Raw genomic sequence first — 26,103 nt, 5'->3', positions numbered from 1 at the left:
CTAAGTCGGAGGGAGGAGGGGCTGGGGGTTCGGACTCTAGGGGCTAACCTAGGAGGGACTGGAGGTCGGCTCTTCTGGGTCTGAGCCAGAGGTGGCTTGGAGACCTGGACCCCTAGATCTGAGCAAGGAAGAGTCGAGGCCCGGGCTCCTGGGTCCCACCCGTCCGAGTTTCGGGGTCGGTCCTTTCCGGTGCAAAGCCCCCCCACCCCCTTCCAGCCTCTTCGAGAGTCGCCCAATCCCAAGCGTCCAGGCTCTTGGGCCGATGACTCAGCAAATGGGAGAGGGGAGGGGGTCAGCCTGACTCAGGGATGGGAAATGTTCCCTGTCTCCAGGGAATCGAAACTGGAATCCCTCCTCCCAGATCGAGGTTGGAGCCAAGCCGGACTCCGGGGACCCCAGGGTGCACCCCACCTCCCGTTTTCCTGCTGCCTTCGTCCTACTAGCGGCACAGGGATTTGGAGCCCAACCGGGAGACGGGTGCCAGGCACCTCCCCTTTCCCTCTTTTCCCGTTGTCCTCGAGGCTTTGTTTACAGGCGACTGAAGCCCTGGTTACAGAAGAAGAACCCTGGCGTCCGGGCTGAGCCTCCTCGTCACGGCTTCCAGGAAGGCCCCCTCCCCCGCCCCTTGCGAGTGAGTCACGGGCGAGCGGGAGGCTGCAACCGTGCCAGAGCCGCCCGCAGCCACCCAGCTCACGGGACTGGTCGGGAAGGCCCCCTCAGCCCCAGAAGGTGCCGCACCAGGGATTTCCCCGAGCTCTGTCCGACAAGGCAGGTTGGTGTGCCTTGCCGAATCTCCCCACTTAAATCTGCAAGAATGAACTTTGCACTATTATAACAGCACTCCATGGCAATGGTTTCTGCTCCCATATTTTCACTCAGGGCAGCCAGCTCACCAAGACTCCCTTAAGAAACGAGTTTTCTTCCCAGATCTTGATGTTTTTACGAAGAGCAATCGCTTGACAGTAAACGGCTTGCTTATGTGGGGAGTGATCCCCGTAAGTTTAGAATTCCCTCAAGGAACACCCCTTTATGATACCCATTGGGCTATCACTTGGGGATGACCCATTACTTCCATCTCAAACAGCTTTCCATCAAGGTAACCCTCCACCACAACGAAAGATCTTGCCCTTTCCGATCTTGAGTTCTCTGAGAAGGCAAACTCAACATAATTTAAAGCCCTGGTGTTGGGCTGCTGCCACTTATTGAATGAGAGTAGGCGAGTAACTTGACCTCTATGCCTGGGTTTCCTCGTGTATAAAATGATCACAGTAACCCCTCCTTGAGTTAATGTATGTATATACGTAAAGCACTTTCATACAACAGTGCCTAGCCCAAAGGAAGCGATCAGAAGTGCCACTATCTGTGAGAGTGCGAGAGGCTACAGTGGCTCTGGAATTGGGAAAGGAGGCCCCTTTCCAGCCTCGCCAAATATCCAGGACCCCACCCCTGGAGAGTGGGGGCAGGGAGGGCGGTCAAGGTCTCCGGATCTGGGATGTTTGAACGAGACGAAGCCAGGCCGGCAGGTCTCGGGAGAGAATTCCCTGCCAAGCCTGTTGGTTGCCTTTCTCTGTTTTGCTCCTGCGGATTTCTGTCTAAGGGTGTTTATTTCTTTTTTCAACCTCTTTTTCTGTTTCTTTATGTGACCCTCCCTCTCACTTCTCTGAATTTGACCCTCTCTCACTTCTCTGAATTTATCTCTGGGGCTGTCTCTGTCACGTCTTTTCTGTCTGTCTCCCTACCTCCTCTCCTCTCCTTACCCAGTCTCTCTTCTCTTCCCTCTCTCTCTCCGCCCCTGTGTATTTCTCTCCCTCCCTCTGCTGTGTCTCTTGTGTTTTTCTGTTTGCCTCTCTCCATTTCTCCGTCTCTGGCTCTCCGCGCCTCTCCCCGCCCCCGTCCGTCTGTCTCTCACACGCACTCCCACTGCCTCGGCCTCTGCCCTTGTCAGTTCTCCTAAGAACCCTGCCCCCACCTCGGTCCCAGTTCCTATCTCGCGCCTCAGTCTCCAGCCTTGAAAACTGGGTGGATACCCGCACCCCACGAACTCCCCACTGGGTCGCGGCCGTCTGCGGGCCCAGCTTAGGCGCATCCGGGTTGGGGGCCGGGCGGAAGGGGACCATTCCCAGGTTCGGCGGGCTGCGCTGGGGGCGCGCGTCCGGGAAGCGCCCCGTCGTGGCTCCGCCCATCAAGCCCGCCCCCTCATGGCCCCGCCTTCACTTGTCTCAAAAAGGCACCGGCTCCTGCACCCGGCGGTAGTCTCACTCCAGCGTCTCCTACTTTCGGCCGGGTTCACCGTTGATCGGCCCTCCGCGCCGCCATGGATCTCCGCGCCATCTATGAGGTGAGTCCCCTCCGATCGGTACCCTGGGGTCCCAATGCCTGACTTCCTTCTCAAACTAGGGCTCTCTAGCGCCGCAAACTCCAGCCCGGGATCCCTGGCTCGCTTCTCAAAGTGGAACTCCTTAGCGCCGTACTCTCCGGCCGGGCTCTTGCCTTCCTTCTCAGACTAGTGTGATTCCTTAGAGGTGAAAAATGGAGCCTGCGACTTTAGGGTCTCTGCCCAAACATGGGTGGGGTGACCCTTGGAGATGGAAAGCGGGAGGAGTTTTCTCAGACTAGGGCTGTGTGGAGGCGGAAATGGCCCCACACCTGGCTTCCCCCCAGTAGTTGCTGAGGGCGCGGTTTTGCGCGGAGGCGTTTCTGGGGCTGGAGTCTCGGGGTGATGGGAAGGCGACTTCTGTCTCCACTCCCTGATCCAGAGGAGTTCTCTGGGACTCAAAACCTAAAAGATCCAACTGCTAGGTTAACTTTGCCGGCTCCTCCAGTTGTGAAACCGGAGAACACAAGGAGCGGGGGTCAAATCCCGAGAGGCCCGAAGGCTCAAAATTGGAGGACATTGGTGTGCCCTGAGTTTGGGGGCCTCCATCCAGCCGGGGGACCCAGGATTCCTGGGTCCTTCGAGATAGGCTTCATTCGCTAATAAACTCAACCTGCAATTCGGGGTCCCTCCGATCCGGAACCTATGAGTTTCTGCGGGAGGGTGGGGCTAAGGCTAGGAGCCCACAAACCGGACTGGCAAGCTCCTAGGTGCCCTGAAGCTGAGGAGAGGCGTCACCCTGCATTCTCGGTGTCTTAACCGATCCCTGTTCCCACAGAGCCTCCTGTCGCTGAGCCCTGACCTGCCATCCGACCACGGAGACACTGAATCCAGCCCAGGCTGGGCCTCCCCGGGACTCTGGAGCCTCAGCTCATCTGATTCCAGCCCGGCTGGGGTTGTTGCCCGCCTGCCCGGCCGCTCCACCAGCCTGGTGGAGGGTCGCAGCTGTGGCTGGGTGCCCCCACCCCCAGGCTTCGCACCCCTGCCTCCCCGCCCAGGCCCTGAGCTGTCGCCCTCACCCACTTCACCTACAGCGACCCCCACCACCTCATCCCGATACAAGACTGAGCTTTGTCGGACCTTCTCAGAGAGTGGACGCTGCCGCTATGGGGCTAAGTGCCAGTTTGCTCATGGCCTGGGTGAGCTGCGCCAGGCCAGTCGCCACCCCAAGTACAAGACGGAACTCTGCCACAAGTTCTACCTCCAGGGCCGCTGCCCCTATGGCTCGCGTTGCCACTTCATTCACAACCCCAGCGAGGACCTAGCTGCCCCTGGCCACCCCCATGTCCTGCGCCAGAGCATCAGCTTCTCAGGCCTGCCCTCAGGCCGCCGAGCCTCGCCACCACCAGCAGTCCTGGCAGGCCCTTCCCTGTCCTCATGCTCCTTCTCGCCCTCCAGCTCCCCACCACCACCATCTGGGGACATTCCACTTTCACCCTCTGCCTTCTCTGCTGCCCCTGGGACTCCTGTGGCCCGAAGAGACCCTACCCCAGCCTGTTGTCCCTCCTGCCGAAGGGCCACACCCAGCAGCGTCTGGGGACCCGTGGGTGGCCTGGCTCGGAGCCCCTCTGCACACTCCCTGGGATCTGACCCCGATGAATATGCCAGTAGTGGCAGCAGCCTGGGAGGGTCCGACTCACCAGTCTTTGAGACTGGGGTTTTTGGGCCACCCCAGCCACCTGCAGCCTCTCGGCGACTCCCCATCTTCAATCGCATCTCCGTGTCTGAGTGACAAGTGCCTGCCCAGTACAGATCAGCTGGATCTTAAGGGGGGCCATTTCTCTTGTACTGTGGGGAACTCTTATAATCAAGTAGCCCCCCTGTCTTCCAAAGTGCATTAACCCACTCCACTGGCCCCATACTGGGGCAGGTCCCCAGTGTGCAAGCTCAGTGTTCATGTTGTTGGGGGAAGGAGTGTATTCTGAAGTCTTTGTATTAAAAAAGATGTAGCAAATTTAAGGGAGGCAGTGAGGCCTCTTCCCCGCACCCTCTCCCCTGCCCAATGCTGTGAATAAATAGGCCCCCACTGCCCCCTCCCGGTTTTGCCTAGACCCTGAGGTTCTGGTGTGACGAGCCTCCCCATGAGGGGCAATCCTGGTGCTCAAGTTTCCCTCCAAAAGCAAGTAGCCAAAGCGTTGCCAACCCCCCTCCCCCAATCATTGGGCCCTTTATTTATGACGACTTTATTTATTCTAATAGATTTTATAGTATTTATATATATTGGGTCGTCTGCTTCCCTTGTATTTTTCTTCCTCCTTTTTGTAATATTGGAAACGATGGATAATTATTGTTGTAAGTGTACTATAATAATATATTAAGTAATATATATTGTTAAAAGTTTATTTTTGTGGGTTTTTTTTGAATTTTTAAATAAAAGGCATCTATGTGTAAACTGGAATCCTGGCTTTCCTGCGATCTAGAGGCAGTGAGAGTGGGGAGGATGGTGTGGCCCTTTTTAGAAGCGGGTTGAGTCGATTCCACAGTTCCTTCAAACCTTCCCGGAGCCACAGCCACCAGCCGCGCTTACCTGGCAGGAAGTGACGTCACCTGACCCGGCCGTTCACCTGAGGGGGCGGGGCCAGGTGAGGTCACCCGGTAGGAACCCGGAGAGCCAGTTCCCGGGGCGTGGGGGGCGCAGGCGCTCCCCTCTTGTCGGGCTCCTTGACCCAGCTCTCAGCTGGGCGCGGATGGGATGTTTCCATCCCCGCGGGGCTGAGGGAGGAAGGCGGGGCGGTGCTGGGAGGACGGAATGTGCCGGGGCGCGAGCCCAGGGCGGGCGGGGGCGGGGGGAGGGTCAGCCCGGAAGCCGGGGTGGCCTGGGGTCCACCACCCGGCCTTCCAGGACCTGAGGGGTTGGGGGATTCAGACTCTCGCAGTCGTTGGGGGAGGTAGCACTAATTAAGCTTCAGGCTTCTAGAATCGCTACATTTTGGAATCTCAGAGCTAGTTTCCCGGACGTTTAGAATTCTAGACCCTGGTGTGTCTGCGTTTAGGAATGGCGAACTTGTAGCTTCTGGCTTTCCGGGACCTCAGAGCCTCGGAAGTACCGCACCTCGGCCGGTCGGGAGTCGAAAAATTTGGGCTTGCGGGATTCTGGCCTTTCCGCGCCCACGAAACGCAAGGCCCGGGTGTGTGGGTCGCGGACGCGTGGGGGCGGGGCCCGGGACAGCGGCGTCCTCGGACCATACAAGGCAAGAGGCGGCGTGTCGGACCCACCCTGGGGCGGGGAGCCCGGAAGCCGCCCCGCGTCAGTGCCCGCGCCCCGCCCCCCTTCTGTCACAGCCTCCTCCTCCTCGACCCCTCTTCCTTCTTCCCCCCCCTTTTTCCTCTCCCCTCCCCCCCACTTCCCTCTGCTCTGCTCTCCCCACCCTCACCCCTCCCTCAGTTCCTCCTGTCTTTCCTCACCCACTCCAACTCTCCCCACCTACCCCGGTACTTCTCTTTCCCCTTTTAATATCTTTCCCTTCCAGCCCCCCAGCCCTGTCTTTACCCCCCTCTCCCCTTTCTTTCCAGTTTTTCTCCCCCTCCCTTCCTTCTCTCTCCAACCTTTCCCTCCCTCCCTGCTCTCTCACTCCTAGTCCCCTTAGTTCCACCTCCCCTCCCCACCCCATTCCCTCCATCAAGTGGTCTCCCTCCAGTTCTTTTTCTTCCTTTCCCTCTTCCCTTCCCCTTCTCAGGCCTCCGTGGCCCTGACCATTGATCCCTTCTTGGAAACTGTAGGAAAAGGCTCACTCAGGACCACGTACATAGGAAAAGATAATTGGGAAAGATCGAAACGCAGAGATCTAAAGATATTGGGGAGGCAGAGAGGAAGAGCAAGCCTTGCAGAGACATTTACAGACACTGAAATAACAAGAAATAGCTATCGCTGGTCCTTCCCTTAGCAAGAATAGATGTTCTGCCCTTTCTCAAAAAAACCTTCATTAAAGAGGATGGTACCTATCACCAGCTACCAGTGCCAAACACCTGGGAGTACCCTTGACTCCTCTCTCTCAAACCCACACCCCAGCCCAACAACAATCCTGTCCGATTTACTTTCTAAATAGATCTACAATCCACCCTCCTGTCTCCTCCTGTGGCCTCCACTCTGGGCCTATCCAGCATCATCTCCCACCTGAACCATCACAGCCCCTTCCTGGTCTCCTTGCTCTGGCCTCTGCCCTCAGTCTGTCCCCACTCTCCCATAGACGACCAAAGGGAGCCTGTCCTGACACCGGAGTGAGATCACATAAAAGCCAAAGTCCTAAGTCCTCACCAGCCCACATGGGCTTGCTCAGCCACACTGGCTTCCTAGCTGCTCCACCAGTAAATATATCTGACATGCTTCAGCCACAGGGCCTTTGTGCTGGCTGTGCCCTCTGCCTGGAATACTCCCCCAGGTATCCGCACTGCTCACTCCCCTCCTTCAAGTCTCTGCTCAAATGTGTCCTCAGTAAGATGACCTCTGACTTTTGCAATCCACATCCCACTTCCCACTCCGCCATCCTCCCTAACTTGCTGTAGTTTTCCCATGACATTTATCATCAAACATATAAAATGTACTTAGTTCCTATGTTTATAGGAATCTGTCTCCCCTTAGAATGTCAAATTCTCAGGGACAGGGATTTTGTCTTTCTCACGCCTAAACCCTAAATAGGAGCTGGTCACAGAGTGGATGTTCAGCACTTGTTGAAAAAAACAAAACAATTCAGAAATGAGGAGAGAAAGAGTGAAAACTCTTAAGACATAGTCGAAAAATAATTAGTAACTATGAGGTGACTGATGTTAACTAAACCTAACCTGATAATCATTTCACATTTTATACGTAAATCATTATGTTGTTTACCTTGGACTAATATAGTACAATGTTAAATGACAATTATATCTCAATGAAACGGAAAACAATCCAAGACACCAAGACAGAGAAAGACGGAGAAAAAGGCCGAGTGCCATACACAGGTTTGCGGAGGTCCCACAGCCTGACACATCTACACAAGTCTTAAACTGAGATTTGCAGACCTAATTGTCCAGGCATCGAACAGGCGATACCACCCTCTGGCGCCCAGGATGGAAACGGCACCTCCGTGATACAGAACACTCCCTAACCGACCAACGCGAGTCCCTGGAGTCTTTACAGTCCGAAAATTCCAAGATGAAAATGGTCACTCCTCTAAGTGATGCAGATGTTTTGACTGATTGATAAAATGTGTACGTTTATAAAAGCTGATGAGAAAAGAAAAAATTAAAAGTGCTCCAGGTGAGGATCGAACTCACAACCTCGGCATTGCTCCGCTCGCACTGTCATATAAGTACCGCGCGCTAACCGATTGCGCCACTGGAGCTCCGGCCGCACCCTTGCGCCACCGGGTCCTTCAGTCGTTCATAGATATGTGACCTCGCCGGTTAGTTCCTCCTTTGGTTGCATATACAAATAAAAAGCTTTTGGTTGGCCAATAGGAGAAAGTACGTGACCAGCTCCGGATTCTCACGCCTGGAAGGACCTTGCTGTAAAAGGGAAAAGTCCGCGAGGCGTTTGGAATGTGAGGGTGTAGCCTGCCTACGACCCGCCTTCTCATGAATATTCATAACCCAGGGGGCAGGGGTTTTAACCCTTCGCTGGCTGGGTGGCCGGAAGGTGGCCCCTCCCCCCCGCGGGCGGGAACAGGATATGAGCCCAGGCGGTTGGGGGAAGGGGAAGCCCCAGGCGACCGCCCCCCGCCCCACAGCTGGGACCAGACTCTCCAGCCGCAGATGTGGCGCCGCCGCCGCTGCCGCTGCCGCCCGACCCCCGTGCCACCCATCTTGGAACCTGAGGGGTCCAGAGTCGCAGATTCCGGCTTCCCGAGTCTCTGCACCGCGTCCTGAGAGACCCTGAATGAAGCACAGGCCCCCGCGTCCAGGGTAGAGGACCCTAGATATCCAGGTGCCCAGCGCCCCCTCCTGGAGGAGCCGGGACTCCGGGACATCAGCCCCACGCGACCCTGGAGGGCGAGCTTCTTGCACCCCGGGTTGAAGAATTTAGGAATCCAGACCGGAGATCCTGTCCAGGGGTTCCCAGAAATCCCAGCTCAAGACTAACGGGGTCAGAGGAACTTGGGTTATAGACTCCTAGCTCCCCAAACTCTGTTTTGCGCAGAAGTGCCTACTACCTGAAGGGGACCCAGGAATTTTGGACTCCCCTGCATTCCCTCCTGGAGGTGGTTTAATTCCTGCTCCTAGAGCTGAGGAACTCAAGAATCCGGGCTGCCCACGGCCCTATCTAGAAGTCTCAGGAATTTGGGTCCCCAGCACCCCCATCTGAGACTCAAAGAGTGGAGTCTCCTAGCATCTTCTGTTTAGAGAACCAAGAAATTCGGACCACTGCACCCCATTCTGCAAGAGATCCGGATTCCGGTTCCCTGAGCCTGAGAGCCCCAAGTTCACGACTCTGACTTGCAGAGACCCAGGAGTCCCGGCTCTGAGCTTCCGGGGGGAACCGTGCTACGGTCGAATAAGAACCAGGCTGCCTCGGTCTGGGGCTGGAGACTCCCGGGGAGGTGAGGGGGAAGGCGAGGGGCCCCGACTGGCTGGGGGAGGGGGCGGTGCCGCTGCCGCTGAACAATGAGGGGGCGTGCCGGCGGGGGGCGAGCGGAGGCGCCGGCGGGAGTTTGGGGTGGCGGAGTGTGGGAAGGCGCTGGGGACCCAGTCTGTGGCGGTGGGGACAGTGAGCGGATCGCGGAGGGACTGGCTGGAAGGGGGAGGTCGAGGGCTCAGGGCCAGCGCCCAACTCGCCGCCCTCGGTGTGGGGGAGGGAGCCGTCTGCAGGACCCTGGCATCCGGTCCCCCAGCCTCCTCCGCCCTCCCTCGGGACCCCGCGGCCTCCCGCCCACGGCTTTTCCCAGCCCTGCCCCTCGCCCTCGGCTCCAGCCAGAGCCCAACCGTTCCCAGGATCCCTCCCTGAGCCTCCGGGCCCCAGACAGACCAGACTCCTAGCTTCGGCGACTCTTGCTCTCTTCACCCTTCTTTGTCTCAATCTTTCCATCTTTTTCTCTATGTTATCTGTCCTTGTTTCCTTCTTTCTATCGCTTTGCTTCTGTCTGTTCCGTGAGTTACTCTCAGGGGCCCCTCCCTGGATTTAGACCACACTCCTAATTCTCAGCCCCCAATCTGTGAATGTGGGTGGCAGGGAGGCCTATGGGGTCTTGATATCCAAGAAGGAGGTCTTTCTGCAGAAGCCGCTGAGCCACTCAGCCATGCCCGAGGGAGCCCGTGGACTGAGCCTGCCCAAACCCAGCCCTCGCCTTGGCTCGCGCCGCAGAGGTGAAGTGTGTGACTGTTCAACTGTGTGTGAGACTCAGACAGGTGAGCGTGCAAGGGAGGGGTGGAGTCTGCTGGGCATTCACTCCTTCATTAAAGACTGTGCAGCCCTTTGTGGTTGGCCCAATGCTGGCAACACAGGGTGACCAAGACAGCCCCAGCCCTGTCTGCACAGAGCTAGTCTGGTGGCGGACATGGACCCATCCCTAGACAGTGTCATTCCAGAGGAGGTAGGCCAGGGCAGAGTGGTCACAGCTGGGATGAAGAAAGCCCAGGGGGCTGTGGGATCCTAGTCTGGGAGGTCAGGAAAGGCTTTCTGCAGGAGGGGACATCTGAACTGAGAATTGAAAGATTAGGAGAAATGAGTTGGGAAAAGCAAGGAAGAGTATTCCACATAGAGGGAACAGTACATACAAAGGCCCAGAGATAAGAGGAGGCTGTTTAAGTGACTAAGAGAAGCTGAGTGTCACTGGAGTCTTGAGTATAAGAAGTGGCGTGTCTGTGGAAAGAGAGCAGACTGAAAAGGTCTCTAATGGCCACTTTGCACAGGTCCCTTGGACCTGATGAGTTTGAATTTTATCCTTAGGGCATGAAGGGGTTATACTCATAGGCATGACAAGGTCAGATGGGCTAATTAATAAAGGTTTCCCATGGAGGTAGATTAGAGAAGTGGAGGCCAGAAGCCCAGAGAGGACCTGGATGGGAGAGGATAGGACTGGACCAAGGCAGCACAGTGGGGAGAAAAGGGAGCTGTAGGAAAGACATTGACCAGTGGGGGAGACGCCCTGACCTCCTGCTCCACACCCCTAACAGCCTCCACAACCCCTGCCATGGCCTCCCCCCGAGGTTCTGGGAGCTCCACATCCCTGAGCACAGTGGGCTCTGAAGGGGACCCGGCCCCGGGGCCCACCCCTGCCTGCTCAGCCTCCAGGCCAGAGCCCTTTCCAGGGCCCCCCATCCGCCTGCATCTGTCGCCTGTGGGGACCCCGGGTTCTGCGAAACCCTCAAGGCTGGAGCGTGTGGCCCGTGAGATCGTGGAGACAGAGCGGGCCTATGTCCGGGACCTCCGCAGCATTGTGGAGGTGAGGCAGGAGGGCACTGGAGTGCAGTGGGGACCCAGGCCACCCCCTCCACCCCCATAACCCCAATCATCCCCACAGGACTACCTAGGCCCCCTGCTGGATGGCGGGGTCCTGGGACTGAGCACGGAGCAGGTGGGCACGCTGTTTGCTAACATCGAGGACATCTATGAGTTCAGCAGGTCAGGACCAGGGGAAGGTGGGATGGGCAGAGGTGTTGGCTGGTGGGCCAGGGGAAGCAGACCATATCCTAACCCAAAGCTTGGAGCCCCATAGGGCCCTGTCCAGGCTGGTCCATGGGGTGTCGAGACATTGGGCAGGGATCATGATGGGGAGTGAGGACCCAGAGTGGTGGAAGAGTGAAGGGATGGAGCCTGAAGATCCCAGTGAAGTCCACATCCGGGGACAGGTCCAGGCCTCTGGATGGGTCTTAGCACTGTGTCAGGCCTGGGAGCATGACTCCAAGACTCAGGTGGGGCCTGGAGAACATGACAGTGTGAGCATTTGTGTCCTGGAAAAGCCTTCAGTCCCAGACAAACCAGGGTGGTTTGTCCCCAGTGAGGAAGGCTGGACTCCAAGAATCAGGACATCTGAGTGTCTTGACGATGTTTTAAGATTATTGCAGGAGGTCTGAGATCCTGACAAGATGGCAGGATCACAACAGGATTTTAAGATCATCACAGCTCTGAGGGTTATGACATTGCTCTCCCTGGGTCATGACACCCGGGCTCAGGCCAACTGTGACAAGATTTCAGGCTGAGGAGTATGACACTGTCCAAGGAAGTCTGAGCAGGCTGCCATATCCCATGTAGCAATCAGAAGAACCTTCCTCTGGACATGACATCCTCTTGAGACATTGGCAGCCACCAAGCTACCCGCCTTCTGGAGTCCTCCCCTGGGGGGCACTGGGGAGCAGCGCAGTCCTTCACTCTTCCTTCTCCCCATAGCGAGCTCCTGGAGGACCTGGAGGGCAGCAGCAGTGCAGGGGGCATTGCAGAGTGCTTTGTGCAGAGGGTGAGTCAAGGTCCAGGGCTCAATCTGGGCTGGCGCCTGGGTAAGCAGGAAGCAGGCCTGCGTTAGGCTGGAGGGATCTGAGGTCTTCCTGCCTCCTGTGTCACCCACAGAGCGAGGATTTTGACATCTATACGTTGTACTGCATGAACTACCCGAGGTGAGGGGCCCCAGGCCGTGCCAACCAGCTGAAGTGCCAGCCAACCTCCCTTCACCCTGACCCATCCAGCTCTAACCCCTGCCAGGCTGTGATAGTAACAGACCTCTCCCTAACCTGTCTCTGACCCCTGCCAGCCCCTGGCCGTTCCCAAACCCTGGCCACTCCCTGACTCTTCCCAGCCCTGTCCACCAGAGCTACTGGCCCCCCTGACCCATGCTGTGCCCCCAGCTCCCTGGCCCTGCTCCGGGAGCTATCGCTGTCTCCGCCAGCAGCCCTGTGGCTGCAGGAGCGCCAGGCCCAGCTCCACCACTCGCTGCCTCTGCAGAGCTTCCTGCTGAAACCTGTTCAGCGCATCCTCAAGTACCATCTGTTGCTGCAGGTTTGCTATGGTCCTGTGGGGGGCTGCTTGGGGAGTGGCAAGGTCCTGCCCATGGACCACTTGATCGTGCATCTGGAGAGTGGCCGCAGGACAAGCTGGCCGAGACCCGGGGAGGCAGCCAGCCCCTGGAAACTGGGTCAACGCTTGGGGTAGGGTCTTGTTGGCAATGGGGACTGGCACCAGCTGATTCCACTTTGTGTCTCTGCCTGTTTGTCTCCATCTCTGGGTCCCCATCCCTGTCCCTACCTTTAAATTTTTCTGTTTCCTGTCATTATCATTCATTCTCCTTGTCTGTTTCTATTCTCCTCTCTGGGTGCCCGGTGGCTCCCTGGCAGGAGCTAGGCAAGCACTGGGCAGAGGGCCCGGGCGCCGGGGGCCGCGAAATGGTGGAGGAGGCCATCGTGTCCATGACAGCGGTCGCCTGGTATATCAACGACATGAAGCGCAAGCAGGAGCATGCTGCACGCCTCCAGGTGACCTCAGGATGGGCTGGGGCCGATGGATGGGAGGAGTGGGCATGAGGGCCTTTGGCGGGTGGTCAGTGCTTTAGCATGGCCCAGTTGCTAACCCCCCTGTCTTGGTGCATGTGTGCCATCCACTGGTGTGTTTCTGCGCCCGGTACACCTGGTGGGGTCTTGGCAGGAAGTGCAGCGGCGGCTGGGTGGCTGGACCGGCCCGGAGCTCACTGCTTTCGGGGAGCTGGTGCTGGAGGGCTCATTCCGAGGTGGCGGAGGGGGCGGCCCCCGACTTCGAGGGGGTGAGCGGCTGCTCTTTCTGTTCTCACGGATGCTGCTTGTGGCCAAGCGCCGGGGACCAGAATACACCTACAAGGGCCACATCTTCGTGAGTGCGGGGCTGGGGACAGGGCTGGAATGTTACCTACAAGCTGTATTTTATATACCAATACCCGTAGACCTAAAGGGATGGCCGGGGGCCGGGTCTGCAAGGAGGGACGACCTGACTTAAAAGGGCTACCCTTAAAAAGGCTACGTTTTTCTTGAGTCTGAGGACCGGGCAAGGTGTGATAAGGAGGGTTGAAGCCAGCAGGTTGCAGAGGGGTGGAGACCTTGAAAGGGGAGGACCTGGATTTGCCCACCAGGCAAGCATCTTCATAGGGAAAGCACATCATGCTCCAGATGGGGGACTGGCTGGTGAGGGAGAGCAGAGCCCAGCTTGGTGAGGAGGGTCAACAGGGGAAAAGGGACCCACCATACTACCATACAGGGTACATCTTTCTAGGGGGTAGGGACCTAGATACAAGGGACCCATTGCCGAGTCCAGGGCCTCTGAGCCTGCCGCCCCTCTCTGCTCCCCCATCCAGTGCTGCAACCTGAGTGTGAGTGAGAGTCCTCGTGACCCTCTAGGGTTCAAGGTGGCGGATCTGACCATTCCCAAGCACAGGCACCTGCTCCAGGTGAGCACAGGGTGGGGCTGGGAGGGCAGGGTTCTCTCCAGCCCCTCAACCGCACATCTGACTGCTGACCGCCCTCACCCCACCCCCAGGCCAAGAACCAAGAAGAGAAGCGGCTGTGGATTCACTGTCTCCAGCGCCTTTTCTTTGAGAACCACCCCGCCTCCATCCCAGCCAAGGTACAGCTCCTGCCACGGCTGGGGACCCTCAGAGTGCTGGAGATCCCCAACCCTCTCAGTACTGGGAAACCCTCAGTCCAGGGGCACTCTCTTAGAACATGATCGTTACATTGCAGAATAGGCTGCCTGGGTTTGAATCCCACCTCAACCGTGTTCCTGCTGTGTGACTGGGGCAAGTAACAACCTCTCTGGCCCCAGTTTCCTCACCAGGAGGAATAGCACTGACCTCATAGGACTGTGATGAGAATTGTCATCACGTAACCCACCTGCCATGTAGCAGCACCCATTAAGGGGACTTTAACTGGGGTGCTCAGAGACTGGCCCCCTCAATCCACATCCTGTCTCTTTCAGGCAAAACAAGTTCTCCTTGAAAACACACTGCACTGTGAGTTGGGGCCTTCAGTTGGGAGGTATGGAAGTAGAGGAATTACCTCCAAGAGAAAGTAGATGATTAGCCCCAAATCTCTCTCTACAGGTGCTCCTAAAAGTAAGCCTATCCCAGAGCCCGTGACACCCCCACTTGGGTCTCCCCGACCTCGAGATGCTAGAAGTTTCACCCCTGGACGAAGGAACACAGGTAAAGGAGATGGAATCCTGAGTCCCACCCCTTACTTCCCCCCCAGGACTCAGGAATTGTACCCCCACTCCCTCCTCCCCCAGGAGCCTGGAGCTGGGCTCATGTGGGGTTCTGACCTGCCTCTCCCACAGCTCCGTCTCCAGGCCCCTCCATTACCCGCCGTGGCCGCAGACAGTCTGGTGAGTTCCCTCTACCTAAAGGTCAGCTAGGGATTGGGATGAGAGCAGGGCCCTGACATCACTGTGTCCGCCCCCTCAGAGCCAGTGAAGGACCCTTATGTCATGTTTCCACAGAATGGTAAGTGACCGTGCAGCCCAGCTGGGTCCAGCCCTGTCTGTCTGTCTCTTCCCATACGATGCGCAGTGTTCACGGGGGAGGGGTGTTAGGGGCAGCTCATCAGTTACAAGGAGTAACACTTATTTCTACATCTCACTCTCTCATCTCTCCATCCCCAGCTAAGCCTAGACTCAAGGTAAGAAATATCTTGGGACAGGGTCTGGGGAGCCAGACTCCGGGGTCTGATGAAGGAGAGGGCTGGGGGTTGGTTGGAGTCCTCCATCTGAAGGAGGAGAGGGCTGGGGCCCTGGGCACTTGCCCGCCATCCCTTTCTTCCTCACAGCATGCTGGCAGTGAGGGGGAGCTCTACCCCTCCTTAGAGCCTCAGCCACCAGGTCCAGCCTCTGAACCCGCTGAGGACCTGGAAGACACTGGACCCCCCACACTGGACCCCTCCGGGACCTCAATCACTGAAGAAATCCTGGAACTGCTGAGCCAAAGAGGCCTCCGGGATGCGGGGGTGAGCTGGACGTCCCATCACAGTCTCCTTGGGGCGCTCGGCTTGGGCAGGCACAGACCGGGGGCCAGGGCAGCCCACCACCCTGACACCTTTGGCCTCTTCCCCAGTGCCCATTACAGCCATCCCCTCACGACCTTCCCAAGTTCCCCGGAGACACCCAGGTGCCAGGTGACAGCGAAAGCCTCACATTCCCAGCCCTGCCCAGCCGGGACTCTTCAGAAGAGGAGGAGGAGGAAGAGCTGGAGATGGACGAACGGGGCCCTTCCCCACTCCACGTGCTAGAGGGACTCGAAAGTTCCAATGCAGCTGAAGTTCCTGACATTCCTGGCCTTACCAAAAATCCTGCTGTGCCCACCCTCCCTGAAATTCCCAGCCTTTCTGAAATTCCCCAAACTCCCCGCCTTCCCAGTCTCTCTGACATTTCCAGTGTTTTTGAAATGCCTGGCCTTCCAGCTATGCCTAGTATCCCTGACATTCCTGGTCTTTCCAGCTCTCCCGCCCTTCCCTGTGACTCCTGGCTGCAAGGACCTCTGCAGGAGCCGGATGAGGCTCTGGCCACCAGGAGAGAACTGTTCCCTGGAAGCAGTTCTGGAGAACTGGGAGAGGCCTCCTCAGGTAGCAGGGCAGGTCAGGAGGAGGATGAAGAAGGGGTGTCATTCCCAGATTTCCAGCCCCAGGATGGCACCCAAGACCGGGGATTCCAGGATGAGCTGGAATTCCGCTCTTGCTCAGAAATCCGGAGCGCCTGGCAGGCTCTGGAGCAGGGGCAGCTGGCCCGGCCAGGTTTCCCAGAGCCACTGCTAATTCTGGAAGATTCAGATCTGGGTGGAGGCAGTGGGAGTGGGAAGGCCGGAGCCCCAAATGCAAAGCGGGCAGCATCCCGAGTGCGAGAGCTGGCCCGGCTCTACAGCGAGCGGATACAGCAGCTGCAGCGGGCTGAGACCCGGGCCTCCGCCAACGCCCCCCGCCGCCGGCCACGGGCTCTGGCCCAACCCCAGCTGTCCCCCTGCCTGCCCCATGAGCAGGCTGAGCCAGGTGAGGTCCAGGTATGTGGTCATCAGAGGTCACCCATTGCTGGGGCACCAGTCCTCACTCCGTCCTTTCTTCACACACAGGGCCCCTGCCTGCTTTCGGACACGTGCTGGTGTGTGAACTGGCCTTTCCGCTGACCTTGGCCCAGGAATCTGTCCCCCTGGTCCCTGCTGCCCAGGTTCAAGTTGCCACACCTCTGTCTAAACCGGGAGGCTGCTTGGATGGTCAGGGTCTAGATGTTTCCAGTTTGCCTGAGCCAGACCACCGGGGCATCCATGTTCCAGTCGCTACCCCTTTGCCTGAGGAAGGAAGCTTCTGGAACATCCAGATTCCAGCCACCACACCTTTGCCCGGGCAGGAAGTCCCCCCACATGTCCAGGGCCCAGCTATTACAAATCTACCTGGTCAAGAAGGCCACCTGGAAGTGCAAGTTCCAGCGATCGCTCGTTTGCCTGAACATACAGGCCTAGTGGATATACAGCTTCCAGCTACCACCTTTTATCCTCAGCAAGGATGCCAGATGGACACCCCAGTTCCAACCACCCCAGCTTTGCCCAAGCAGGGAAGTTGTTCTGATGTCATGGCTTTAGCTACCACTACTACGCTAAAGCAGGAAGTCCACCTAGACTGCCAGAGCCCCGCCAACACCCCCTTAACTAAGCAAGGAGGTTCCAGGGATGTTCAGTTCCCAGCCACTGTCTGTGGCCAGGCTGTCGACGCTTTGCTTCTGCATGGAAGCAGCCTGAACAATCAGATTCCAGAAAAGACCCCAGCACCCTTGGAACATGACCTTCCACACATTCAGGTTCCAGGTACGTCACCTTTGCCTGCATGCGGAGGCCGCTCAGACCGTCAGATCCCAGCCAGCGCTCCATTGTCTGGGCCCCAGGACCTCCCAGGCGTTCAGGTTCCAGCCACCACAGCTTTGCCCCACACACAAGGCTTCACGGACACCTGGGTCCAGGCCCTCCCACCTTTGCCCAAGCCGGGAGGCCCGCCCGACATCCAGAAACCTGCTGCTGACCCTTTGCTTCAGGTGCAAAGCCTCACAGACCTCCAGGTCCCCAACTCTACCCCTTTGTTGGAGCAAAAGAGCCTCACAGGTGTCCATATTCCAGCTGCCACCCCTCTGCCTGAGCAAAGAGGCTGTGTGGACGTTCAGGGCCTGTTACCTGCCCCAGTGCAGACCACCGTGATTTTGTCCAAACCAGGAGGCCCCTCAGACTCTCATGTTGCCAGGTCAGAGTCTTCAGACTTGACTCCACCCCACAGTCCCCCACCCCCCACCCGTCAACTGCTGGGCCCCAATGCAGCTGCCCTCTCAAGATACCTGGCAGCCTCATACATCAGCCAGAGTCTGGCTCGACGGCAAGGGCCTGGGGGAGAGGCCCTGCTAGCCTCCCGGGGTCCCTGGTCCTCCTCTGCCCCCACGTCACGGGCACCTTCACCACCACCCCAGCCCCAGCCCCCACCGGCCCCAGCCAGGAGGCTCAGCTATGCCACCACTGTCAACATCCAGGTCGGGGGTGGTGGGCGGCTACGGCCAGCCAAGGCCCAAGTCAGGTTGAACCACCCTGCTCTCCTGGCCTCCACCCATGAATCTGTGAGCCTTCGAAATGCCCAGGGGACTCCTGATGCCCCTTTCCACATGTGAGCCAGGATATCAGGCTTCTTGAAAAGCAAAGACTTCAACCCGATGCCACAGACCCTCAGAACTTCACCCGGAAGTCCAGACACTGAATGCAGGTCTCAAAATTGCTGCAGCTTTCCAACTCCTAGGATCTGCTTTGGCGAGTGGTCCTTATTAACCTTGATTAACTCAACAGGGATGGGGAAAGGGGATGTCATTAATATTTTGTTAATATTATGCAATTATGTCTCTCTTCCCATTCTGGAGATAGTGGTGGATAACAGTAGACAACATTGAATGGGGAAGGTCTGGCACAACACATCAATGGTTCTGAACATTTGGAGACTCAAACTCCTTTGAGAATTACTGGAAACTGGACCCATTATAATTTGGTGTGTGATTTCAGAGGGTTTATGAACTGCTTGATGCCCATCTGGGAAAGCCAAGTTAAGAAGCTTTGTTCCAAGTAGAAATTCATTCCCTTAGCAATTGAACCAGTTCACGTGTCCATCATCCATCCATCTCATGTGCTCAGCCATCTCTCCACCTATCCATCTTCCAATCCATCATCCCACCCATATGCCTTGATTTATTTAACCATTTTTACCCTACTCATCTATCCATCATCCTACCCGCACATCTAGCATCCATTAATCTGTCATTTCACCTGTCCATCTTTATCCAACCCTCTCCATTCATCCATCTGTCCTTCCATATTTCTGTCTATTCAACTGTACATCTCTTTCCCACAACCATCTCCTAATCCGTCAAGCTAACCATCTCAACCACCATCCATCCTAACTGGATCCTGCTGAGTCTTGGTACTTCAGACAATTCCATGCTAACACGTGTGGATGAAGTTTGAGATTCTGGGAAAAGCCTGTCCCCCATCTGTCTGATTTCTCTTGGCAGCCACTCCACCCATATGAATATTCCAATTCTTGTGCCCACCCACACATACCAGATCCCTTTACCCCCTTTCTCCAGTTTGAGACCTCTACAGTGCCTCAGTGAGCCCCCCCCCCACCAAGAAGAAAATTCAGGTTGTAGAAACAAAGGCTTTTAGGATCCTTCTGCCCCCTCCTAGCCATGGCATGCCCAGGGAGAACTGAACACAACCTCTTGTGCTTTAGCACATTATCTCGTTTAACCTTCCCTGGAATTCTCAGGCATACCAGTGTCATGGCCGAGTTCAAGTCCCGAATTTTCTAGTTACTTGGTATGTAACATCCCTCTTAACCTGGGCCCTCTCGTGTACACGAGGACTACAGTACCTGCCTTGTAAGATCATTGTAAAGATTCAGTGAGCATATCCTCACTTCCCAAAGCTGTTGGAGCCTCTTACTTGCTGGGACAATTCAAGTCCCAGATCCTCCAGGATCTAGTCCCAATCTATGGAATTAGAACCGCAAGGGCAGGAGCCCAGGAATCTGACGTTTTAGCAATTGGCTAACAATAACAAAAAAGGCTGAGATTTGTTGAGTACTAACTGCATACCATAGGCATTTAGTCACTTTATGTGAACTTTGAATCCTCACAACAGCCCTAAAAGGCAAGTGACGATGGTTTTTAATCCCTACTTTAGTGATGAAGAAACCAAGGCCCAGCGAGAATAAGGGACTTGCCCAGCCAGTCACGGGGAGGGGCAGAGCTGGAACTCACATCCCTGCGGCCCAGCCCAGTGCCAGGCAGCACAACGGAGAGAACACATCCCTGCCCGCTTGAGGCTTACAGCCTGGTGTTCGAGGAACTTAGGTCACTATTAATAAGGTAGGCAGAACAAGGCCTGGCTCTTTAAATGTTAGCTGCTGGCTTCCATTCAGAGTGATTCCATGCCCTACACCAGGACCCGGGCCTGCTCCACTGCGCCTCTGCAAGGTCAGGACAGGCTGGCCCTCCCCTCCTCCACCCCCAGCTGCACATTCCCAGCCACCCCCAGCTGTACATTCCCAACTGTAGGAAAGTTCCCAGCCTGGCTTGGGCTCCAGCAGCGCCGGAATTCCCGGTATTTGAGGAGGCGGCAGGGAGGGAGGAAGGGACCGTCTACTCCAAGGCCTGGGCCTGGAGCGGGGTAAGGAGAGGCTAGCCCCCTCAGCTTTTCTAGATGCGTTCCAGCTGTGCCTGTGGGAGGGAATCAAGAGCCTCAGTAAGGGGGTCTCTGGACCCTGTGGGCAAACCATGAGCACCAGGCTTGCCTCAGATTCGTCTCTGCCCCTGAATTCCATTTCTCCTGCCTGCCCAACTCCTACCTCTGCTTCGTGGCCCAGCTCCGTGGCCTCTTCAGAAATACCTTTCTTGCAGGTTTATTATAGTCCGATCTGTAAGGTGTATTGTAAAGGTCTTGCAGGTTTATTGTAAGCCGTCTTTAGAACTATGATGCATAAATCAGGTTCAAAAAGGGAAAGGTGGTTGGTTGCTGCCCTCCTTGGGACGTTTTAGGTTAATGCCAGCCAAACCAGTTAACCCGTTAACTCCAGCTCCCATGCAAAACTTGGTGAGCTGCATTTCACTTGGCCCCTAGGCTTTTTCTCATCTGCTAATGTGAACTCGCCTATCACCAACCTGGCAGGGATATTGTGAAGATATGTCCAACAATGCTTAGCCTGGCACCTCGCTGGTGCTGTCAACCTCACTCCATCTGTAAGAACTTCAGTCATGCACTGCATATACAGTCGTGGTCCCATGAGATTATAATGAGGCTGAAAAATTCCTGTTGCCAATGACAGCCCTTACAATGTAGCACAGCACATTACTCAAATACTTACCATTGAGTAACAATCACCTACACTATTCAGTACAGTAACAGTACTGTACAGGTTTGTAGCGTAGGAGCTGTAGGGCAACAGAATTTGTCACCCCAAAATGTCTATTTGGCATAAGGATTATTTTAGGCTGGTTAAATTTAAGGACATGGGAGCAGCTCTGAAAACCATTAAGTTACCCTTGGTAAAAGACATGTATATTTATTTGTAAGGGGCCTGGGTCTCCCTCGCTGTGGGGGTCATTATCTCTAGAAATTTTCATCAATGCACAAGAACTTATATATGCCTAACAACCTTACCCTTGGTTATTGTACTTTTCCTGGTAATTTCCCATAACTGACTCCCCCCACTTCTAGTTATCTTGTCTTTAGCTAAAGAGGGTATTTAAGGTGGAGACTTCAGCCATTTTGGTGAGTTACTAAGCTTTCCTGGGTCTCTTCCATGTATACAGGAAGTATACATTATAAAACTTTTTTCTCCTGTCATTCTTTTATTACAGGGGTCTCAGCGAAGAACCCAGAAGGGTAGACGGAAAATTATTTTTCCTCCCCATAAGGCAATAGCCTAGGTGTGTAGTAGGCTATACCATGTGGGTTTGTGTAAATGCACCATGATGTTTGTACAACAAAACAGCCTAATGACACATTTCTCAGAATGTATTCCCATCATTAAGTGGTGCGTGACTTTGAATCCATATTTGTATGCATTCCCTATGTATTGGTGCTGTCCCATAGAATTTTCTGAGGAAACTGTTCTCACCTGTCAGGCCAGCTTGGTAGACACATGTTACTTGTGTTGGGTAGGGCAGAGATACAAACAGGGCAATTGGACAGCAAATCTGAAGTTCCTTCTATTATAAAGAAAACTTGTATAACTCTCTCCCTCAAGCAACATTCAAGTGGTATGATATGGCAGCCAGTGTATGCAGGGGGAATAGGGTGGGACCCCATCTGACAGGTGGCTGAGATACACAGGTTGGCTGCAAAGCCTGGTATGGAAGCCAAGATGCCCTTCCCAAGGCAATGAAGCTCACCAGCTTCCTATAAAAAAAAGGGAAAAAAACCTAAAGGTAACTTAATCCACAAGCCAACACTTTGCTTCCCTACAGTTGGCCCTCTGTATCTGTAGGTTCTGCACTGGCCAATGCAGAATTCCACACTGGATATGGAGGGCCAATTAAGGGACTCGAACATCCTTGGATTTTGGTATCTGTAGGGGGTCCTGGAACCAATCCCTTGCGGATTCCAACATTATTCTAGCGCCATCCCACAAAACTGTCTTTGACAATGGCAATGTTCTATTACATGTAGCCCAACGGTACAGCTGAGAACCCACTATATGTTGACTTTTATTACATGGCAGGCACAACAGAAGAGTTCAAGTCCTCAGAGCTGTGTTCCAAGCCCCATAAGGGTGGTCACCACATTGAGCACAACTGGGATCTGCTTTAAGGAGGCCATAGGGGGCCTTTCCCCAGCAGGTAGTGTTGACATCCAGAAGGAAGAAGCCAGTCAAGGGGAACCCCTCCCACCCACACCCACAACCGGGTCGGGTTTATAACCAATGGCCCAGAGTCATCCCCGTTGGCTGTGCCCACGATGGATTTTACTGGAGCTGCAGGGAGACAGAGACCAGGTTGCTCCCACCTGCCACCCCACCCATCCACACAAACTCCAGAGAGATGGCTTCAGGAAAGGCATAAAATCCAAACTGTCAGTGGGCTCGGGGCATTTCCTGCATTCCTTTTAGTCAAAGACCCACCACAAAAGACAGCACAATCTTCGGAACTTTAAATCCCACGACCCCTGTTTATTACAAAGGTAGACCCTGATGGGCTTATCGGTAGGATTTCTGGTAGCGAGCACGGGCACCAGGACCTCCAAACTTTTTAGATTCACAGCGACGGGGATCAGCTACCAGCAGGGTCCGGTCATACTGGATGAGGATGTCTTTGATCTCCTTCTTAGAAGCCTCATCCACGTCTGAGGATGACAAATAGGGTAGAAATTTAGATAATCACAGAAGCATCCTTACACTCTCTGGATCTAAATACCAGAGCTGGCCCTCACCTGGCCCCCATCTACCCAATGGGAAGGACCCATTCTCACTCACATTTCTGGTAGTAGGCCACCAGGGCTTTGGAGATGGACTGGCGGATTGCTGTGAGGAAGACACACAGAAAGAGTACATCAGCTTTGTGAAGGTCTAAGAGTGGGGGGGCCTTGGTCTCAGAGCCACCTCCCACCTGTATCCAATTCCTGGGACTCACCATAAATCTGGGCCACATGACCACCACCCTTCACACGAACTCGTATGTCCACACCAGCAAATCGCTCCTTGCCCAGAAGCAGAACAGGTTCCAGTAGCTAGAGGAATGGGATACAACAGGATTTTACACAGCAACCTGGGCAGCTGAGCACCCTTCTCTCTCTCCACATAGCTTAGCCACCACTGGCCTCTTCTACTATAGGCTGTCACTGCCAAGGCCCTCAACACAGTCAGAAGCCTTCTCTGGGCTCCCCAATCCCATCTGTGACTACTCTGAAGCAGTGTCCAGTATTGGGCCCAATCCATCTTCCCCACTGGACTGGGAGCTCTGAGGGTAGGGGTCTGGGGCCACTGCTGTGTCCCCAGCTCTCAACACAGGCTCCACATACAAAGCCTTCAGAGTGATGGCTTCTGGAAAAGCTTAAAATAAACTGACAATCACTAAGTAAGCCATAATACTCAGTATCTGGTATACCAAGAATCTCAGACCCTCTTATTAAATTCGAAGTAACCCTGCAACATAGACGTTATTCTTCACATTTAAAAGTAACAGACTTTAGGGGAGAATCTAATTTATCCTCACAAAAGCCATTAAAGGTATTAATCACCCCATTTTACAGATGATGATCCCAAAGCAGAGAAGTGAGGTGACTTGCCTCAAGTAACATAGACTAGAAGAGGTAGAAATCAGACTCCCATTTCTTTCCATTGTGAGCCAAAGAAACTTAGTCCCACACACGGATGAGAAGAACCCCTTTCACAGCCAAGCACAACTAATCCAAATTCCATTCCTGTTTTTTTAATACTTATTGAGTACCTACAATTTCCAGACCCTACGTTAGGCACAATGTTTTACAAGACAAAACATTGATTCCTCTCCCAGGGACCTATTAGGTGCAGGAGTGGAAACTGACAGTAAGTTGTAAACATGACACATATCCCCCAATAACTGCAAAAAAATCATGCCGCAAAAACTCTGGTAATGCTCTGGCCATCTAGTCCCCAATCGAGCGAGCTTCCAAATATCCCAGTTTTCAACGCATCCTCTTAACCTTCGACATGCACGTTCTTTCGTTCAAGCTTTTATCACATCTTCTGAACCCCCAAACCCATCTTATCTGACCCCAACTCAGCTTTCTAAACATCCCACTGCTGATACCAGATCCTTTAGTTTCTAAACTCAACAAATTCCAGAAATCTGCTTATTTCAATATCTCTGTCCCAGAGCCCTCCACGCAACCCAAACGCCCAGCTTCAGTCCCCCTACCTTGTATTGCAGCGTGCGCGGCTCGATCATCTCCAGAGGCCGCCCGTTAACCTTGATGAGGCCGTTGCCCCGTTTGCAGTGCGCCACGGCTGTGGCCGTCTTCTGCGGAAAGCGAGGGGGAAAAGCAGAAACACGTGAGCTCAGGGCCCGGCTCCTATGTCGAACCTACACCCCTGCCCATCGGCTTCTCCTAGGCCCGGGCCTCCCTTGGCCCCTCCTCGGGCGCCGGCTCACCTTTCGTCCGAAGACCTGCACGGACTGTAGAGGACCCTTGGACGGCATGGCTGCGGGTGTAGACAAGAGAACCTAACCGCGCGGCGCCGACACCGGAAAAGGAAAACGCAGGGCCACCCCAGCTGCTTTTCAGGGTCTGCGCAGGCGCCTTGGGCGCTGCGTCGCGACAGAAGGGAGCTTTACGGCTCACTTTGCAGCCAGGGGGCGGGACTTCGGGCTGGCGGAGGAAGGTGGGTCCCAGGAGCGAAGGGGTGGGGCCTTCATTAGTCACCGCCGGTTTTCCTTTGCGTTCCGCCTGTTGGATGTTGTTGCTTCGCCCCTTCCTCTCCATCCCGCTAAAATCGATTCTCACCCGCCTCTAAAGAGGCTCTTCTTGACCTTTCACCAGCGGCAGTCTTTCTCTCCTCTAGATTCCCTCCTCCTTCCTCCCTCCTCCCCAAAGCCTCCTCCATCAGAGTCTGCCCTCTGGAACCAACAGCAAGAAGTCAGGCAGGATTTCGACTCAGGAATCGTTGTCTTCCTACCCCCTAGAACCCACCTCCTCCAACAGTCCTTTCCCAGAATCCTTTTCCTTTTAAAACCCCCTCCCCCAGAATCTACCTTTTTTTTTAGAATTTTCCTCCTTTTCCTAGAATCTTTTTTCAGAAGTCCACCCCCAAACTCCCCTTGGGATCCCTCACCTCAGATTCCCTCTTTCCCTGAATGTCCTTCCACTCGAGGGTCCTCTTCACCCAGTCGTCTCCCCCGGAATCTTCCTCTCCTCAGGACCCGCTACCCCTAGCATCCCCCTCCTTCCGAATCTCCTTTCACAAAATATTCCTCCCTTTCGGAGCCCCCTCCCTCAAAATCTACCGCTCCCAAGAATTTTTGTTACCTTCAGAGCCCCCTTTCCCTAGCAAATGCCTCCCCTGAATTTGTCTCTGCTAGAATCCTCCACTCCTTAGAGACCCTCCCTCCAGAATCCCCCTCTTTAGGGTCTCTACCCTAGAATCCCTCTGTACAGCGTCCCCAAATCATCTCTTCAGTCTCTCTTTCAAATCACTTCCTCTCCAGGCCCCTCCCCACAGAATTCTCCATCCCCAGCGCCCACCCCCATCCCACCTGAGCAGCTTCAGGTTTGGGTTGCCCCCTTACTCCCGCCCCACTCAGGATGCTCCCTTCCCAGCCAAGAGGCTCTTCTCTCAGGGCTGCAGGTAGCCCACAGTTGCCTCAGTTTCTCCGGCAGCACTGAGTCTGTAGGTCCCAGGTTCAAAAAGGGTGTGGTGGCTCACCTTGTGCCTGGAGGGCAGAGATAGGGCTGAGGTTGGTAGGTGGATCTGGGGCCAGAGGGAGGATCCTCCAAAAGGATGAGAGAGGGAGAGGGGAAGGGGGCAGGAGAAGGGAGCACCCAGAACCTGATCTAGAGGGACACAGGGACCGATACACAGCACAAGAGAGAGACAGGCACACATGGAGGAGAAAGACAAAGAAGGGACCAATGGAGACGAAGAGAAGTAAGGAGAGACACCAGGTCAGTCAGAGATGGGCCCAGAAAACAGTCACAAGTGACAGAAATTCAGAGGCAGAGAGGCCAACCCTCAGATAATGAGACAGACAGGTACAAGCAGGCATGGAGATCCCAAGATATGTGAGACACTAATAGTAGAAAGCAGAGCAAAGACCTCCAATT

General features: G+C 55.2%; 3 protein-coding genes and 1 non-coding gene across 10 annotated transcripts; 2 read left to right on the top strand and 2 right to left on the bottom strand.

The window, feature by feature from the left end:
- Positions 1–643: 643 nt before the first annotated feature.
- On the top strand, positions 644–4,766 carry ZFP36 (ZFP36 ring finger protein). Its single transcript, XM_019751360.2, has 3 exons — positions 644–772; positions 2,228–2,338; positions 3,153–4,766. The coding sequence occupies exons 2-3, from the start codon at positions 2,315–2,317 to the stop codon at positions 4,104–4,106; spliced, it is 978 nt and encodes a 325-aa protein (XP_019606919.2). The 5' UTR covers positions 644–772; positions 2,228–2,314; the 3' UTR covers positions 4,107–4,766.
- Positions 4,767–7,602: 2,836 nt separating this feature from the next.
- On the bottom strand, positions 7,603–7,695 carry TRNAI-UAU (transfer RNA isoleucine (anticodon UAU)). Its single transcript is given in 2 exon segments — positions 7,603–7,638; positions 7,658–7,695. It is a non-coding gene; the product is annotated as a tRNA-Ile (tRNA).
- A 221-nt stretch (positions 7,696–7,916) lies between these two features.
- On the top strand, positions 7,917–21,337 carry PLEKHG2 (pleckstrin homology and RhoGEF domain containing G2). Of its 7 annotated transcripts, XM_074314341.1 has the most exons (20): positions 7,917–8,889; positions 9,565–9,694; positions 10,463–10,731; positions 10,810–10,910; positions 11,676–11,742; positions 11,853–11,899; positions 12,128–12,278; positions 12,614–12,751; positions 12,921–13,121; positions 13,600–13,692; positions 13,782–13,868; positions 14,220–14,253; positions 14,344–14,445; positions 14,577–14,624; positions 14,704–14,742; positions 14,901–14,917; positions 15,065–15,241; positions 15,349–15,856; positions 15,974–16,276; positions 16,357–21,337. In XM_074314341.1, the coding sequence occupies exons 2-20, from the start codon at positions 9,586–9,588 to the stop codon at positions 17,925–17,927; spliced, it is 4,062 nt and encodes a 1,353-aa protein (XP_074170442.1). In that variant the 5' UTR covers positions 7,917–8,889; positions 9,565–9,585; the 3' UTR covers positions 17,928–21,337. The 7 variants fall into 7 exon arrangements, with proteins under 7 accessions (XP_074170442.1, XP_074170441.1, XP_074170439.1 ...); XM_074314340.1 differs by having other exon boundaries at positions 9,550–9,652; positions 15,349–16,276; XM_074314338.1 differs by having other exon boundaries at positions 7,918–8,889; positions 9,565–9,652; positions 15,349–16,276.
- A 1,112-nt stretch (positions 21,338–22,449) lies between these two features.
- Positions 22,450–24,594, bottom strand: RPS16 (ribosomal protein S16). The gene is made up of 5 exons (XM_019751364.2): positions 24,435–24,594; positions 24,201–24,302; positions 22,935–23,031; positions 22,778–22,825; positions 22,450–22,647 (listed from the first exon to the last, which is right to left on the bottom strand). The coding sequence occupies exons 1-5, from the start codon at positions 24,480–24,482 to the stop codon at positions 22,502–22,504; spliced, it is 441 nt and encodes a 146-aa protein (XP_019606923.1). The 5' UTR covers positions 24,483–24,594; the 3' UTR covers positions 22,450–22,501.
- Between the last annotated feature and the right edge of the window lie 1,509 nt (positions 24,595–26,103).

Source organism: Rhinolophus sinicus, linkage group LG11 (genome assembly GCF_036562045.2).
Source record: "Rhinolophus sinicus isolate RSC01 linkage group LG11, ASM3656204v1, whole genome shotgun sequence".
Taxonomy (NCBI): Eukaryota; Metazoa; Chordata; class Mammalia; order Chiroptera; family Rhinolophidae; genus Rhinolophus; species Rhinolophus sinicus.
Note: the sequence above shows the minus strand (reverse complement) of the source record. Positions and strands in the feature narration are given on the sequence as shown.